Source organism: Cyclopterus lumpus, chromosome 1, assembly GCF_009769545.1.
Source record: "Cyclopterus lumpus isolate fCycLum1 chromosome 1, fCycLum1.pri, whole genome shotgun sequence".
Lineage (NCBI taxonomy): Eukaryota > Metazoa > Chordata > Actinopteri > Perciformes > Cyclopteridae > Cyclopterus > Cyclopterus lumpus.
The window spans coordinates 1,446,538-1,463,586 of record NC_046966.1 but is presented as its reverse complement, the minus strand read 5'-3'; the positions used below and the strand labels follow the sequence as shown (position 1 = coordinate 1,463,586).

At 41.7% G+C, this 17,049-nt stretch overlaps 1 protein-coding gene across 2 annotated transcripts in view; it reads left to right on the top strand.

The window, feature by feature from the left end:
* The window catches only part of LOC117734880 (microtubule-associated tumor suppressor 1 homolog A-like), a 46,432-nt gene that overhangs the window by 20,693 nt on the left and 8,690 nt on the right, over positions 1–17,049 (top strand). For both annotated transcript variants that reach the window (XM_034539215.1, XM_034539206.1), the window contains exons 4-6: positions 6,628–6,737; positions 7,332–7,679; positions 12,325–12,391. In XM_034539215.1, the coding sequence (XP_034395106.1) occupies positions 6,628–6,737; positions 7,332–7,679; positions 12,325–12,391 (525 nt within the window). The remainder of the gene's footprint in view (positions 1–6,627; positions 6,738–7,331; positions 7,680–12,324; positions 12,392–17,049) is intronic.

The window sequence follows — 17,049 nt, the reverse complement described above, 5'->3', positions numbered from 1 at the left end:
TCTCATGAACAGATTAATATTAGTAAAATAGGGTTCTTTGGTCTCTGCTAATGCTAGCCATATTTTAAGATGATTTTTCTTTTTTGTCGCTGTAACATTGAATGCTTAAACATAGCAGTAATAGCAGGTTAGTTGATAGAAATGAAACAAGTACACGTAAGAATGTATTAACATTGAAAACCTGAGATCCTCCAAATCATCCTTTGTAATACTTCATTAAGGATTACGTGCCTTCTGCATTCTTTATTCTACCACTAGTGACAATGCTGCTGATGTGGCAGGTAACAGTTTATTATCCTACCAACATTATGTCAAAATGACCTCATCAATGCAACTTAAAATTCAGTGCATGATAAACCAGTTAGACAGTTAGGTCCATCTATTTGCCAGTTTGTATGTGGTTTCATGTTTCTACTGTATTCAACATCTTTTTGTAGAACTGATCTGACATATGTGGACTGAGCAGTGTCTGTCTTTCTGTCATCATGCTAGAGGACATTATTATTAGACAGGTGCACAAAAATGATGGTCTAGTTTGCATGTAAATGCATCAGAAACGGGGCATAGTGCAGTTGCAAACAGTGATCAATGATGACATGTATAGCCGCATGTCATCATTCAACTGCTGGTTGTCCAGGTGGTGCCCAGCAAACAATGTGGGCTACATAGATAACTGGCAAACTTTCTGGGGAAAGCCTGATCTGATGAGAAGAGACGGCATTCATCCCACTTTGGATGGAGTGGGTCTCATTTCTGCAAATATGACCAAGTTGATTAACAAACTTAATCCATGACCCAGAGTTCAGATCAGTAAGCAGAAGCAGAGTTGTAGTCTTACACTCTTTTTTGTACTTCCATTCGAGCAGTTACCCACCCTTAACTCTATAGAGACTGTGTCTGTCCCACGGCCACTTAAATTAATTAAATCAAAAGTAACCAGAAGAGGAGTCATACAAAATAACCTCATACAGGTTAACAACACTAGTGCAACAGTGCGACAAAACAGGATAATTAAATGTGGACTCCTAAATATTAGATCTCTGTCATCTAAAGCTGTATTAGTAAACGATTTAATATCAGACAATCACATTGATTTATTGTGTCTTACTGAAACCTGGCTAAGCCATGAAGAATATGTCAGCCTAAATGAATCAACTCCTCTAAGTCATATTAATACTCACATTCCTCGAGGCACCGGCCGAGGAGGTGGAGTAGCAGCCATCTTTGACTCAAGCCTATTAATAAATCCTAAACCTAAATTAAACTACAACTCATTTGAAAGCCTTGTTCTTAGTCTTTCACATCCAACCTGGAAAACATTACAGCCAATTTAATTTGTTATACTGTACTGGCCACCAGGTCCATATTCAGAATTTCTATCTGAAATGTCAGAGTTTCTATCAAGTTTAGTCCTTAAAACTGATTTTAATATTCATGTGGATATTGATAATGATTGCCTTAGTGCTGCATTTATCTCATTGTTGGACTCAATTGTCAGAGAGTACAGAAACCCACTCACTGCTTTGGCCACACCCTCAACCTTGTTCTTGCTTGTGGTATTGACATTGAGCTACACCAGATGTCTAACTGACAGTGCTGTAGCTAAATTTAAACAAGCGATTCCTTCTGCATTTGATTCAATACCACGTCTCAATGTGACGGTGGACTCCTGTGCTAACTTTAGTCCGTCCCAGATTGATCATCTTGTCAATAGTGCTACAGGCTCACTGAGAATGACACTAGACTCGATAGCCCCACTGAAGAAGAAGACAGTGAGGCAAAGGAGGTTTGCTCCCTGGTAGAACCCGCAAACTTCACGAAAGCTCGAAAGCATATGGCGTTCCACCAATCTGGAAGAATCACGCTTAGTTTGGTGAGACAGCCTTAAAACATATAAAAAGGCTCTCCGTAATGCCAGAGCAGCCTATTACTCATCAGTAATAGAGAAAAATAAGAACAACCCCAGGGTTCTCTTTAGCACTGTAGCCAGGCTGACAGAGAGTCACAGCTCTGTGGAGCCGTGTATTCCTATAGACCTCAGTAGTAATGACTTCATGAACTTCTTCAATGAAAAGATTTTAACTGTTAGAGGCAAGATTGATGATCTCTTGCCCTCATCCAGTGCCGATCTGTCATCAAGTGGAGTGGCCTTGGAAACGGCTGTATGCCCTGGTGTATATTTGGATAGCTTTTCTAACATTAACCTTGACCAAGTGTCCTCAACGGTTTCTACTTCTGAACCGTCTACCTGTCTCTTAGACCCCATCCCAACGAGGCTGCTTAAAGACGTGTTGCCTTTAATTGGCACCTCTCTGTTGGATATTGTTAATGTGTCTTTGCTAACAGGCCATGTACCACATTCCTTCAAAGTAGCTGTAATTAAACCTCTCCTGAAAAAGCCCACTCTTAATCCAGAGGTGTTGGCTAACTACAGACCGATCTCTAACCTTCCCTTCCTCTCTAAGATCCTTGAGAAAGTAGTCGCAAATCAATTGTGTGACTTTCTACATCAGAATAGTTTATTTGAGGAGTTTCAGTCAGGATTTAGAGAACACCACAGCACAGAGACAGCACTGGTGAACATTACAAATTACCTCCTAATTGCATCAGATAAAGGACTCATCTCTGTACTTGTTTTGTTAGACCTTAGTGCTGCGTTCGACACCATTGATCATGACATCCTATTATAGAGACTGGATCAGTCGATTGGCATTTCAGGTACCGCACTAAGCTGGTTTAAATCCTATTTATCAGATCGATCTCAATTTGTATTTGTAAATGATGAAGCCTCAATGACCACCAGCGTTAATCACGGAGTTCCACAAGGTTCTGTGCTTGGACCAATTTTATTTACCTTATATATGCTTCCTTTGGGCAACATTATCAGGAAACACTCCATAAACTTTCATTGTTATGCAGATGATACTCAATTATATCTATCAATCTAGCCATAAGAGACCAACCAGCTCGCTAAAATTCAAGCATAAAGACATAAAAACATGGATAACCTCGAACTTCCTGATGTTAAACTGACAAAGCTGAAGTTATTTTCCTCGGCCCTAAACACCTCAGAGATCAATTATCTGTTTAATGGATTGTGGAAGTCCATTCATAGTCAAGTGAATAGAGTTTGATTGTGTTTATGTAACTCTGTAATGCTGTTTATTCTGTACACATGACATTATTGCTTCTGTCCATCCGGGGAGAGGGATCCTCCTCTGTTGCTCTCCTGAAGGTTTCTTCCCTTTTTTCCCTGTGAAAGGTTATTTTTGGGGAGTTTTTCCTGATCCGATGTGAGGTCCTGGGACAGGGATGTCGTATGTGTACAGATTGTAAAGCCCTCTGAGGCAAATTTGTGATATTGGGCTATATCAAATAAACTGAATTGAAATTGAATTACTGTTTTGAAGGAGAGTCTCATGACACGGCAGGGACTTTTCCGCTTTACTTCTGTAAGGTGATGTGCATGCTAACAGTGTTGTTTGTCTCTCAGTGTGGGTTCAGCAGCTCTGCATGACTGCCTGGCAGACTTCAGGTACAAGTCATCATCATCATCGTCATCATCATCATCATCACCACCAAACGTCCATGCTCCCGCCTTCTTGCTTTCACACACACACACACACACACATGCACACGTACACGCACATGCACACACAAACCATCGCACACTTCAATAAGAGACAGATGCTCAACATGTGATGTGCTGTCTTTGCAGCTCCCTTGCTTTGTCAACATCCACATGGTCTTATTTCCATGCTTCAAATTGCATTGGTTTGTTAGCTTACCATTGTGTTTATGTTTCATCCTCAATAATTCAGTGTTGCAGTTGTGGAATGCATCATATTTATTCATTAGCTTCTCTTTTTTCTTTAACTTTCAATTGACCCTTGACTAAGTCCGGTCCCTGGAATGCAGACTGGCCTGGACAATCATAGCAGAGCTCCGTCCAGAGACTCTTTTCAGGTGTTCATCCTTTTCAGGCTGGTTTTGTGGATTTGGAGCTAGTCATGGTTAAATATTGTGCAATTGTGATATTCTTGAATCCATCCAATCCATTTCAATTATGTGCAACCTTTTTTGTTCCTCACCCACATGCTATGTTCACAGCTATGTTGACAGAAAAACTGATACGGACCAGCATGTTCTGTTGCCAGTAGGTGGCAGTATCTAGCTTTAGGGGCAGCCCTGAATACCAGCACTTACTGAGAGAGTACAGACTCTTCAGTCGCATTTGGATTATATTTTAAATATTAATTGGGTGCAGAATTATTTCTCACTCAATAACGATGAAATATGACCTGTACCAAATAATTATCTTCGTTGGAATGTGACTATGATTAATCTAAGACTACGCCTCAGAAATAATACTCAACTTCAAAAGCATTTCATTTCGGATAACACCACAACACTCATGGTCCTGCAGGTTGCACTGCATTACTGGCCCTAAAGCTGCGCACCAAGTTTGCTCCTCCACTCGCTCCCCACAAGGATGTGTGCATTTACTATTCATCCTCTACACAAATACATGTCAGAGCAGGTATGCAAATCGGACCATTTTAAAGTATGCAGATGATTCTGTTTTTGTTAGTGGGCTCCAGGGCAATGAGACCAGCCACGGTCCGGTCATCCACGACTTTGTGAAGTCCTATCTTAAATCTAAAACAAAAGACATGATAATTGATTTTAGAAAACATGCCCACACACATGAAGTCATATCTATAAAGGGTCAGACAGTGGAATGTGTGGAATCCTATAAATATCTTGGGACAATCGAAAACTTAATTTTTAAGCAAACTGTGAAGCTGTGTGCAAAAAGGGGCACCAGCGTTTGTTTTTTTGGGGAAACTGTCCTATTTCCTATTTCCACATTGGCATGATGACCTTACTTTATCGTGCTTTTGTTGAATACATTTTATTGTTTTCTTTGGTGTCATGGTTTGGAAACCTTTCGTTAAAGAACAAAGTCTCTGCATCAAATTGTGAAATGGTCTAGCAGGCCCAGAGTCCCTGAACACCAGACAGTTACAACGGATAACCGGCTCCTTCTTAAAGGACGGCTCCACTCTTTGCACAGGGAGTTTCAGCTTCTCCCTTCTAGACTGAGGTATTTGGTACCACGGTGCAGAACAAAGCGGTATAAAAACAGCTTTGTTCCAGCAGCCATCATTCAGGTGAACAAATTAGTGCACTGATTTGTGGCTTTGTGTACTTTTATCATCATGTTAGTCTTGTTGTCTGTGTTGATTGTTATTGCAAACCAAGTCTACCTACGGGTACAAATAAAGTAACCTAACCTAACATATAACAACTCAATAACAGACTAAATGGCAGACTGCCAAACTGCTGAGTCACATACCTCACACACACACACACACGGACGTGGACATTTGACTTAAAAAACTGTTTTGTAATCATTTTCAATCCCTAGCAGTGACAGGTGATCTCTTGTCATTTAAGTATTGCTTATCTGGCACAATTATGTAGAATGTTTCACTTGCCACTTGAGATGGTTGTGAAGGGCAGTAATTGGAATTGAGAGGGGCCTTTGTATGTCGATACTCATACATACTGGCTTAAACCTTTTAACATGAGATAGACTACCGTTTAAAAGTTAGTGATCTCTAACCACAACGCTTTATTGTGTCCAGTCAGATGTCTGAGAGGACTTCTCTATGTCCTCTTGACAAATAATCATTATTTAGTTTGAAAGCACTATACAACGGTTCAACCAGACTGACAATTGAAAGGGCAGAAAGAGATAAAAAATCCTACCAAGCAACAGTTTCCTAAGAATAGAAACATGTAAATGTCATTGGTAAAAAAATAAAATAGAAATGGAAGCTTAGCATTAAAATGAGTACAGTATAGTACAGAAGATAACCACTGAGAAGAATAAACTGTTTGCACCACAACAGTTGCACCGTTTTGGTGCAAAGTGGGACATCAACTAAATTAAAGTTTTAATTATTTAATTCTTCTTTTAGGGTCTAAACTATTTTAAATGTAGATTTGGTGTTTGAATTATACTCTTTTTTTAAAATCTCTGTTCAAATAGTTATCAATGAAGGGAAGATGAAGAACAGCAATATAAGAGCTGATTGGAAGCTCTTATATTGCTGTTCTTCTTCCCTTCATTGATAACTATTTGAACAGAGATTTTGGAATTGGAATTTAAAATTTAAATCTTACAAATAACACCAGCTTTTGAATGGCGATTGGCCTGTCCTCGATAAGCTTTGTATGTGCTGCTATTACAGAGAGAGATGCTCTTTCTAATAGCTTTCTCTCGGGTAATGCACTTTAATGCAACCCATGGCTCATCACACACACACACACACACACACACACACACACACACACACACATCATTACCACGCATCCCATGATGCATCTGCCTCAGCCCGGAACAGTCAATAGGGCGTATTCTCAATAACCAGATGAGAGCAGATGTATGAGACAAATGTGTATGTGTGTGTGTTGAGGTTTCTTTTTGTTTTCTGTGTTCGGATGTTGTGGTATGTTAATAGACTGAGTGAGTATTCTGTGTGCATGGGGAGTGTGTGGACACCATGTTGAATGTTGTACCTGCTACCCACACGCTAAGATGTTGCCGGTCTCTTGCAGTGGACAAAAACAAGGCACCAGCAAGACCCACAAACTCCAACAGCAGCTCACCGGCAGCAGCACCCGCAGGAGGAAACAACCAGAGAACGCAGCATCCTCCACCAGATCTGGTATTTATGTCCTCTTCTTTTTGAAGTTTTGAGCTTTAAGATGCAAATTCAGTTATGGGCGAGAAACCAAACCAGTGATCATTACTGAGCGGGATCTGATTGATGAAAGGACGTATAAGGCATGTTATTTGACGGGAATAATTAAAGTGGTAACACGATGTTCCTTCATTCTTTCAATGTTTGTTTGTCTTCATGTGAGGTGTCCCTGCACAGTTTAGGTGGTGTCAGAGAAACTGCCACAGTTCATGCTAACAAGTTCTATAGTTCCACAGGCATTTTTTAAATGGATAAAAGTTTAATAAATTATTCAGTGAGCCATAGATAGTAGCAAAATGCACATTTGTTTATAATGGCTAATTTTCTATAAATTATCTTATTTTCATGTTAACAAGACTTTATCTCAAGATGTGGCTTGAAAAACTGACTGTTTGAGTGCAGACATCAGTATAATAGAATTGTATTTGGATTCATCTTAAGACCAGTCCTTCAGAATCATTTTAGTTGTTTACCTATGAAATAATATCTTTTCCTTATCATCAATTCTTCTGATTAGTGTCTTGAATGAAGAAGATATATGGTCTTTTTTCTTGCTAGGTAGCAGATGTGGTGAATGCTAATGCACCAGTGACGACAGTTTTCCATGTGCCAGCCCTTGATACCACCAACACTGGCTCAGGCACCACTGGAGCCTCCTATCTTGGGTTCAAAGCAAAGACCGGTTCAAGATCCATCCCCAAAACAGCATCTTGCCTACAGAATGCATCCAAGCATGGTGCAGCAGGTGCTGTTGTGGCGGACCGGATGGTCACTGCCAAACAGAACCAGAGCAAAGAACTGGCAGAGAAGAAGAACCAGGCCATCAACCAGCTGAGGAAGCTCCTCGTCCAGGGGAATAAGAGAGTGGAGGCTCTGGCTATAGTCATCCAACAACTCTTCACTGAGGTACTCCACTTATTTCTATGTTTAATAAACAGCCAAAACACACTCACACCACTGGCGGTGGAGTGAACGCTTCCATCCTTTATTTACTGTACGAGGGGGAACAGATGTTTTGCACATTGTTATATGATGTGCACATTTTTACAATGCAGAGAAATAGCACACTGTGTAGCTGTGTCAAACAAAAATGGCAATAATGTAGTGTTGCTCTTGGTGGTGATGTTTTGTTGTAGCGGGTTTCAGTAGTGTGCAAATTCCAGCATTTGTACTGCAAATATGCCGGGGCAGTGACTTATTTTTCATGAAACAAACCAAAGGAGTTCCTACTTCCCAGTGCTCTGTGTCAGCATGTCTGCTTTGCACGCAGAGAGACAACCCTTCATTCTTTTAGTTGGATCGCAAAACATCAAAAGTGAACTGGGAGGAAATGTTGGGATTTCACACTTTTAATGTATTCAGTAGAGGCCAATATTAGTTGCTATGCCTTTTACACCTGCAGGCTAGTTAGCAAGCTAATGTTTTGTGTAGCTTTAATGAGGGGATTCTTCTCAAGTTTAGTGTTGCTGTTAAAATAAAAATATGTTGGATGTAGTGAGAGTTCCCCTACAAATAATAATAGTGTTTCTGGTAAATAAGGTGGATCTGTGGCATCATTTAGTGGGTATGGGTCCCTTTCTTCTGCTGTAGCACCACTCCACTTTCAAGAAAGATAAGGTGGACGTGTTTGTACATGTAAATATATTATGGTCTAGCGCAGCTTCAAGGGGGTAAATGAGGGGAAACGATCAGTTATCTGCACACCATCCTTCTGTTTTGGTGAATTAGAGCAAAGCACCCACATCCTATAATTAAAGCATCGCTCACACTCATACTGTTGGTTATAGAGTGGTGTTGCTTTTTAAGTTGCTGGTTGACATGCATATAGAGGGGGAGTGGAGTATGGCTGTTTTTAGAACGCAGCAAGGAGAGGCTTTCTGAGTCCACACCTTGCTGCCATTAACAACAGACATCCTGCTGCCATGTGCTGATGGATTTGTGTGTGTGTGTGTGTGTGTGTGTGTGTGTGTGTGTGTGTGTGTGTGTGTGTGTGTGTGCGTGTAGAATGAACCTCTGTGAAACTTGGCAAGAGGTTTACTCGGCTTGCTCGCTCATGTGTGACTTCAGTCAGGCTCAGCAGCTCTGTAGCTCAAACACTTACAGTACCGGTAAGTTGTTTTTACAAGGTATGAGCTGATTGTTTTTTAATATAACACACATATTCATTCATTTTATTAACACACTTCTTACACTTCTTTTGGCTGAAGGATATAATTTCTCCTTTTGGGGTGGTTGAATATTAAAATATTAAATAAGTCCAATAAAAGATGTTGGTGTTTTGTTACCTGCATAATTATGTAGTGAGCTGGTTCCTTACCAGCTGATGACTTTTGATTGACCAATTCTGGCACCAGGATGGGTCACTCACAGGTCCATGGATGCTCAGTAAATATTAGCTGTCTGATTACTGGGACCAGGAATTGTATATTTGTGGAGCCTAATGCCTTTAGTCAGTGAGACCTCCAGGGGATTGTACACAAACAAACACATTTTAAAACCGTGCAGTTGACCAATGTAGTCTGAATCATTATCTTTACCTGTGGTGACAAAGACAGCAATAATACACATGTACAAGGTGACCCTTCACTGATAAAACATACAAATAATACTAAGAAACTGCCTTTTATTCTTACTTTGAAGGTAATACAAATATACCTGACACACACACAGAGACACACACACACACACACACACACACACACACACACACACAGTTTTCCTCAGTAAGTGTGTGAGAAGCGCAGGACAGATATGACTTGCCTGCATGTCTCTCTTTGAGGGAAAGCAGTTCATTATATGTCCAACAACCAGGAAAAACCCTGCACATGGACAATATAATGTGATTAACTGGTACATAACTCACAGCATCAGCGTTTTGAATCGGAGCCTGATTACAATTTTTGGGGGTTTTATGTATAAGGTTACATGCTCCATTTCTGTGGATATTTCCCAGCAGCATATTGTCTATGTATGGGATTGTAATGGGAAGATCAGCTGAGCGAGAGCTTTCAGAGGGTTACAGCACAGGAGCCTTGACACAGGAGTATTGATTAGATGGTGGAAAAAGTGAAGGTGAAGGGGGAGTGACGAGGAGAAGGGAGGGAGGAGTGGAGGAATGCAGCAGCTGCAGTTCAAGCCCTGAAGCTCTTTGAAATGCATGTCTGACCTGTGTGTGTGTGTGTGTGTGTGTGTGTGTGAGAGAGTGAGTGAGTGTGTTGTTATCTCAAGCATGAATACCAATGCTATCTAATCTGTCCTACACACTTGAAAGGTGACTGGACCTATACTTAACTCTGAAAACCCCCGCTGTCTTAATGTTTTCAGCGCATTTATTGTGTGCACTCTGTGAGTGTTTCATATATTGGCAACCATACATGAAATAGTTTAACACCCTGAAACTCTGTATGGGAGTATAATTAAAATGTTAACACTAAAAAAAGTTTTTTTTAAATGATGGATTATTTAAGTATTACAGGTGCTTTTTTCTTTCCTTTTGAATTCTATTTTCCACTTTTCTCTGTTACAATAAGTATTTAATGTTTTGAAAACAAACAAGACATACTGAAAGTTAATTTACAAATGACAAATCCTCTTTTAAAGTGTTAAAGGTTTTTGTGGTTGGAGAAAGTACTACTCTGAATAAAGAAATATGTTTATGTCTTGTGTTTTTGTCTTCAGTGCTGTAAAACGTAAGTTTGTGCTAGTTGGAAATAAATTGTCACTGCAAACTTTCTTTAACGAGAGGCCGAATTTATTTGACGGAATAATGTTCTCTTAACGCAAACTTTAAATAGACAAAGTAGAAAGTTAGAAAGGATATGAGTAAAGACAAGAGAGAGATGACTGAAATGCAGAGACACAAGATGTTTGTGTAAACGACTGATAGGGAATAAGAGAAAGGGAGATGAAAACAAAGATAAGACAAATGTGGTGCAGAAATAACTCTCATTCCTCCATCGTACAGTGTTCAGGCAGGAGGACTGGGTGGTGAACGGGTATAGAGTGGGAGGAGTGGAAGTCGGTATAAGAAAGAAGGCGTCACATTCAGCAGGAAGGCAGAGGGAGTTTGTTTTCCACTGGTGATAGAGGGAGAGAATCAGTGTGTGTGAGAGAGGACTGAAGGCATTTTGAAGGGTGTGTGTGTGTATGTGTGTGTGTACGTGTGTGTGTGTCCTCATTAACCAAGACATGGGCTCCACGACCAGCAAAACCCATACAAAGCCCAGCAAGGCCCTCCCACATCGCCGCAAGAAGAAACACAAGGTGTGTGTGTGTCTGTGTGTGTCTGTGTGTGTGTGTGTGTGTGTGTGTGTGTGTGTGTTTTACTACAGTAAATTCGGTTCTGTTTCACATGCATCTGTTGCTGCTCTTTTCTCTCTCTTCGCTTATGTTGGTCTGAGCCATGTAATTAACTCAAGGAAGTCAGGAATTTCATTCATTAACCCATTCATAATTGTTAAAAAGTACAAAACACTCTCATTTGGATCATGAATGTAATGGAAAATTGCTAAAATATTACACAAAGTTCCTGAACTTTTTTATTCCCACTATCATCTTCTCTCTAACCATTCCAACAATATCTTGTATTTCTACACAGTTGACATTTCCTCTGTAAGAAACTTTTTACCTCTCTGCTGTCCCACACTTTCCTGCCTTTGGCTGTCGGCTCTTTCACTTTTTGACTGAGGGGTCAGTAAAGTGAATAAAGAGAGAGCCATGAACCATCTGTTTTCTGAGGTGACAGATGGACTTCGTGTGTGTGTGTGTGTGTGTGTGTGTTTGAAAGCAAGAAGGCGGGAGCATGGACCTTTGGTTTCCATTGTAAATTCCAATATTCCCGTTGTAAAGCTTTTTATTTTATGTGTGTGTTCATGTGTGTGCTAGAAAGTTATGTTAATGTTTTAAAATGTGAGAATATAGGTTCATGTGTGTCCCAGTCCATACGTGTACAACTGTGTGTGTGTGTGTGTGTGTGTGTGTGTTTTGGTCTTGTGTAGGCAGCCTTACAGTGTTTAAATGGAAAAACAATTTTATATTAATTTAATTGTGTGATCCTCTTCCTTCGGGTCCGGGATATTCTTTTATTCATTCTTAATTGGAGGCAGTTACAGGAGATGTGAGCAGACAGAATCTTAAGCTTACTCTAATATTTGCCTTTTATCTGCATTATTACATTCCTGGTCACAACCCTCCCTCTGCAACGACAATTGACATTTACAAACGTTTCCTGTAGTTAACTTTGAGGCCAGTGATTGCATCACTTATCTGTGATGAGAACACATTTTCAAACACAGAATGGAAAATGTCGTCATTCACTGTTCACTATATTGGTCACTACATAGTGCTAACCCAAAGTCATGGTGAGAAATATGTAACCCTTCATAGTGTTCAACTCACAGTGCATCGTAGAAATAATTGGTCACTAGCTGAGACCTGCACATAGAATGACCTGAATATACACATTATATGGTCTATATAGAATTCAATATAGTGTGTACTAAATACAGCTCATATTTGACTGAAGATTCTCTTCATCTTCTCTTCTGTGCAGCGCGAGGAAGCCATGAAGCAGAAGAAGGGGTTGTCGCTGGAACTGTCAAACCTCCGAGACGAACTGGGTAGGAAACGATCTATCTCTCTCTCTCTCTCTCCCTCTCTTTCTGTCTTCTGTCTCCCTCTCTCTGTCTCTCTTTTTCTCTCTCTCTCTCTCTCTCTCAATTGTCAGTCTGGTTGAACTGTTGTATAGTGCATCATAAGGTGACATGTATGTTTTAACTGTACATGGTCCCTTTTAAATAAAGATAGATAATAATAATTTTTAAAATTTAAAAAAAAAATACAAAATAATGATTATTTGTCAAGAGGACATAGAGAAGTCCTCTCAGACATCTGACTGGACACAATAAAGCGTTGTGGTTAGAGATCACTAACTTTTAAACGGTAGTCTCTCATGTTAAAAGGTTTAAGCCACACGTCTACTAGTATGAGTATCGACATACAAAGGCCCCTCTCAATTCCAATTACTGCCCTTCACAACCATCTCAAGTGGCAAGTGAAACATTCTACATAATTGTGCCAGATAAGCAATACTTAAATGACAAGAGATCACCTGTCACTGCTAGGGATTGTAAAGTTTTTTAAGACAAATGTGAACACAATAACTGAAAATCCACTGGAAATAATTACGCTTTGTGTGCTAAATAATAACTGGAACTGGTATATATGCATGTAGTCAGATAGCTGGGAGTGTGTGTCATTACAATAGCAGCTCTGCCTGTTTGGCTGATACAACAGGATTAAATAAGATCACACACGCACCTACCGTCAAGCTAACACACCATACAGTGCATTGTATTTACGGGACAACATGAAGGCATGCATTTCTTCAAACAAACATGCACATGGAAACATGCGCACACACACATGCATATCTGTATATTAAGAATAACCATGACTAAATTTAGTAAAAGCATTTCAGTACACAAACATACACACACACAGTCAAACAAACAGAGAGAGAAACATACAGCAACAGAGCACATCCTGCAAGTTGTTTTTCTGTTCAACTTCCCTTTCTTCCAAAAACACCCCCTCTTGTTCCACTGTCCCTGTGTCCATCATTCTGAGCCGCAGTGACTATAATATTTTATTTTACTGCATGTTTGACCTGTGGCTCATCTCTTTACGCACGGAGCTGAGGAATGTTAACTATGTATAGATCCCTGCAGTTACCACACACACACACACACACAGTTCACGGTTAAACCTTCATAGTCTCCAAGTCAAACTGAACGGGAACGACCTGTTCCTATCTCATTGGGTAATACAAGGTGGTTTTATTAGTTTGCCTGTGAAGTTTGACAACGTGGAGATACAGAAACGTAAATATAGAAATTGCAGGCACTGCACTTGCACCGTGGCTTCATAGAGAGCTCCAATAATGTATTAGATTGGAAGTGCTAGGCTCTCGCTTGTGATTGAGACACCACCTCTAAGATAAGCCTGTGTTAAAAAAAGAACTCTCACAAAATAAGGACCATTTGCTATATTTTCCCTGGAAAAGGCAAACACACTTTTCTCCATCAGACAAAAAACAATAAAAAGAGCAATCACTTTGTTGGAACAATGCAAATAAAGTTGTGCAAAAAATATTTGGCAAATAGCTTATTGTGGCAGCAATTAACATGTTTTACACTGAATATCTTTACAAGATAATAACAATAAAGTGCAACCTGTGAAAAACTAAATAAAACAAGTTCAAATATTTGGCAATAAAGAGTTTTACCCTAAATATCTTTTCAAAACAATAATGTGCAACCGGTGCAAAACAAACTTAATGCAGATGTGTGTGAGCCATCAAGTTCTATCAGTATTAGTTCAAATCCACTCAGATTCTCAAAGGAATCATCTCTGGCTTCGCTATCAAGCAATCGCTGGACTTCCTGGCTCTCACTGAGACTTGGATCACACCAGACAACACATCAACCCCTGCTGCTCTCTCCTCGGCCTTCTTCTTCAGCCACACACCCAGACCCTCTGGTCGGGGTGGTGGCACAGGTCTACTCATCTCACCCAAATGGAGTTTTGCTCTCTACCCGCTTCCATTTACCCCACTGTCTTTTGAGTTTCATGCAGTGACGGTTACTCATCCGGTTCATCTAACCATTGTCGTTCTCTACCGTCCTCCTGGTTCCTTTAGAGACTTCTTGGAAGAACTAGATGTCCTCATATCAAACTTCCCAGAAAATGGCCCCCCCGCTCATCCTTCTGGGTGACTTTAAAATCCAGACTGAGAAGTCATCGGACCTGCTACTCTTACTGTCTTCCTTTGCGCTCTCTCTCAGTCCTTCCCCTCCTACTCACAAAGCTGGCAACCACCTTGACTATATTTTCACCAGAAACTGCTCTACAGCTAACCACACTGTAACTCCACTTCATGTTTCTGACCATTTCTTCATATCTTACACTCTCCCTCTCTTTGGAACTAACAACCCTCCCACAACGGATTCTGCACCTGTCCGTCGCAACATTCGCACCCTCTCACCCTCCTCTCTGGCCTCCTCTGTTCTGTCAGCACTCCCTTCAACCGATTCCTTCGCACTTATGCAGCCTAACTTCGCCACTGACACTCTTCTCTCTACGCTGTCGTCCTCTCTTGATTCTCTCTGTCCTCTTACGACTCGAAAGGTCCGCAAGTCCTCTCCGGCTCCGTGGCTATCCGAACCGGTGCGCGCCGAGAGAGCGACTATGCGAGCAGCGGAAAGGAAATGGCGAAAATCCAAACACGCCAGCGACCTGCTTGCCTATCAATCTCTTCTCTCCTCCTTCTCTGCGTCCATCTCTGCAGCCAAAAGTCTGTTCTATCAATCCAGAATCGAATCCTCTTTATCTAACCCTAAAAAGCTCTTCTCAATTCTTTCCAACCTCCTTGACCCCCCTGGTCCCCCCCTTCCCTCCACCCCTTCTACCAAGCCACTTTGTTGACTACTTTACAAAAAAGATAGACGACATACGCTCTTCATTTACTAATCCATCTTCCATAACTACACCTCCAGTAACTTCACCTTCTTCCCCCTTGTTTTCCTCTTTTATCCCCCTGTCTCCTAATCAAGTTCTTACCTTGGTAACCTCTGCCCGCCCAACCACCTGCCCCCTTGACCCCATCCCTTCTCACATTCTCCAATCCATTGCTCCGGACCTTCTTCCCTTTCTCACCCATCTTATTAACACCTCCCTCTCAACCGGCTGTTTCCCTAACTCTCTGAAGGAGGCGGAGTCAACCCTCTCCTGAAGAAACCCACTCTCGACCCATCTGAAGTCAATAACTACAGACCTGTCTCTCTCCTCCCCTTCCTTTCCAAAACTCTAGAGCGAGCTATCTTTAACTAAGTCTCCTCCTTTTTTCACTGCAACAACCTTCTAGACCCCCACCAGTCTCGATTCAAGGCAGGCCACTCAACAGAGACTGCCCTCCTTGCTGTCTCTGAGCAGCTTCACACTGCTAGAGCAGCCTCTCTGTCCTCTGTCCTCATCCTTCTAGACCTTTCCGCTGCCTTTGACACAGTGAACCACCAGATCCTCCTGTCCTCCCTCCAGGACCTGGGTATCTCAGGCACCGCGCTCTCACTCTTCTCATCCTACCTCACCGACCGCTCTTACCGGGTAACCTGGAGAGGATCTGTGTCTGAGCCTTGTCCTCTGACTACTGGGGTCCCTCAGGGTTCAGTCCTTGGTCCTCTTCTCTTCTCTCTGTACACCAACTCTCTTGGCTCTGTCATTCGCTCGCATGGCTTCACCTACCACAGCTATGCTGACGACACCCAACTGATCCTCTCGTTTCCCCAATCCGAAACACAGGTAGCAGCACGAATCTCTGCCTGTCTGACCGACATCTCTCAGTGGATGTCCGCTCACCACCTGAAAATTAACCCGGACAAGACTGAAACTTCTCCTCCTTCCAGGAAAAGGCTCTCCCACCCACGACCTGACTATTAACTTCAACAACTCAGTGCTGGTTCCGACTCCGACTGCCAGGAACCTCGAAGTGACGCTCGACAGTCAACTCTCCCTGACTGCCAACATTACCGCAACAACACGCTCCTGTAGGTACATGCTGTGCAACATCAGGAGAATACGACCCCTTCTCACTCAGAAGGCGGCACAGGTTCTGGTCCAGGCTCTGGTCATCTCACGGCTGGACTATTGCAACTCCCTCCTGGCAGGTCTACCTGCTAATGCCATTCAACCTCTACAGCTCATCCAGAATGCAGCTGCTCGACTGGTCTTCAACCTACCGAAATTTACCCACACTACTCCGCTCCTCCGCGACCTTCACTGGTTACCGGTGGCCGCCCGCATCCGCTTCAAAACATTGGTACTTGCGTACCGTGCTGCGAACAGATCGGGTCCGGTCTACATCCAGGACATGATCAAACCGTACACCCCAGCCCGTTCACTTCGCTCGGCTTCTGCCAATCTGCTTGTAGCTCCTTCACTTCGAGCTAAACACTCAAAAAATCACGACTGTTTCCTGTGCTGGCTCCTCATTGGTGGAACGAGCTCCCCATTGACATCAGGACAGCAGAAAGTCTCTACATCTTCCGTCGCAAACTAAAAACACATCTTTTTCGACTATACCTTGAATAGGTAGCACTTAAATGCCGTAGTAGCACTTAAATGTCCCTTACCAATAGCACTTTGTTGTTTAGCACTTTAGTAGCACTTAAATGGCACTTACGGATAGTACTCTGTAGTTTAACGTTATTGAAGAAATTGT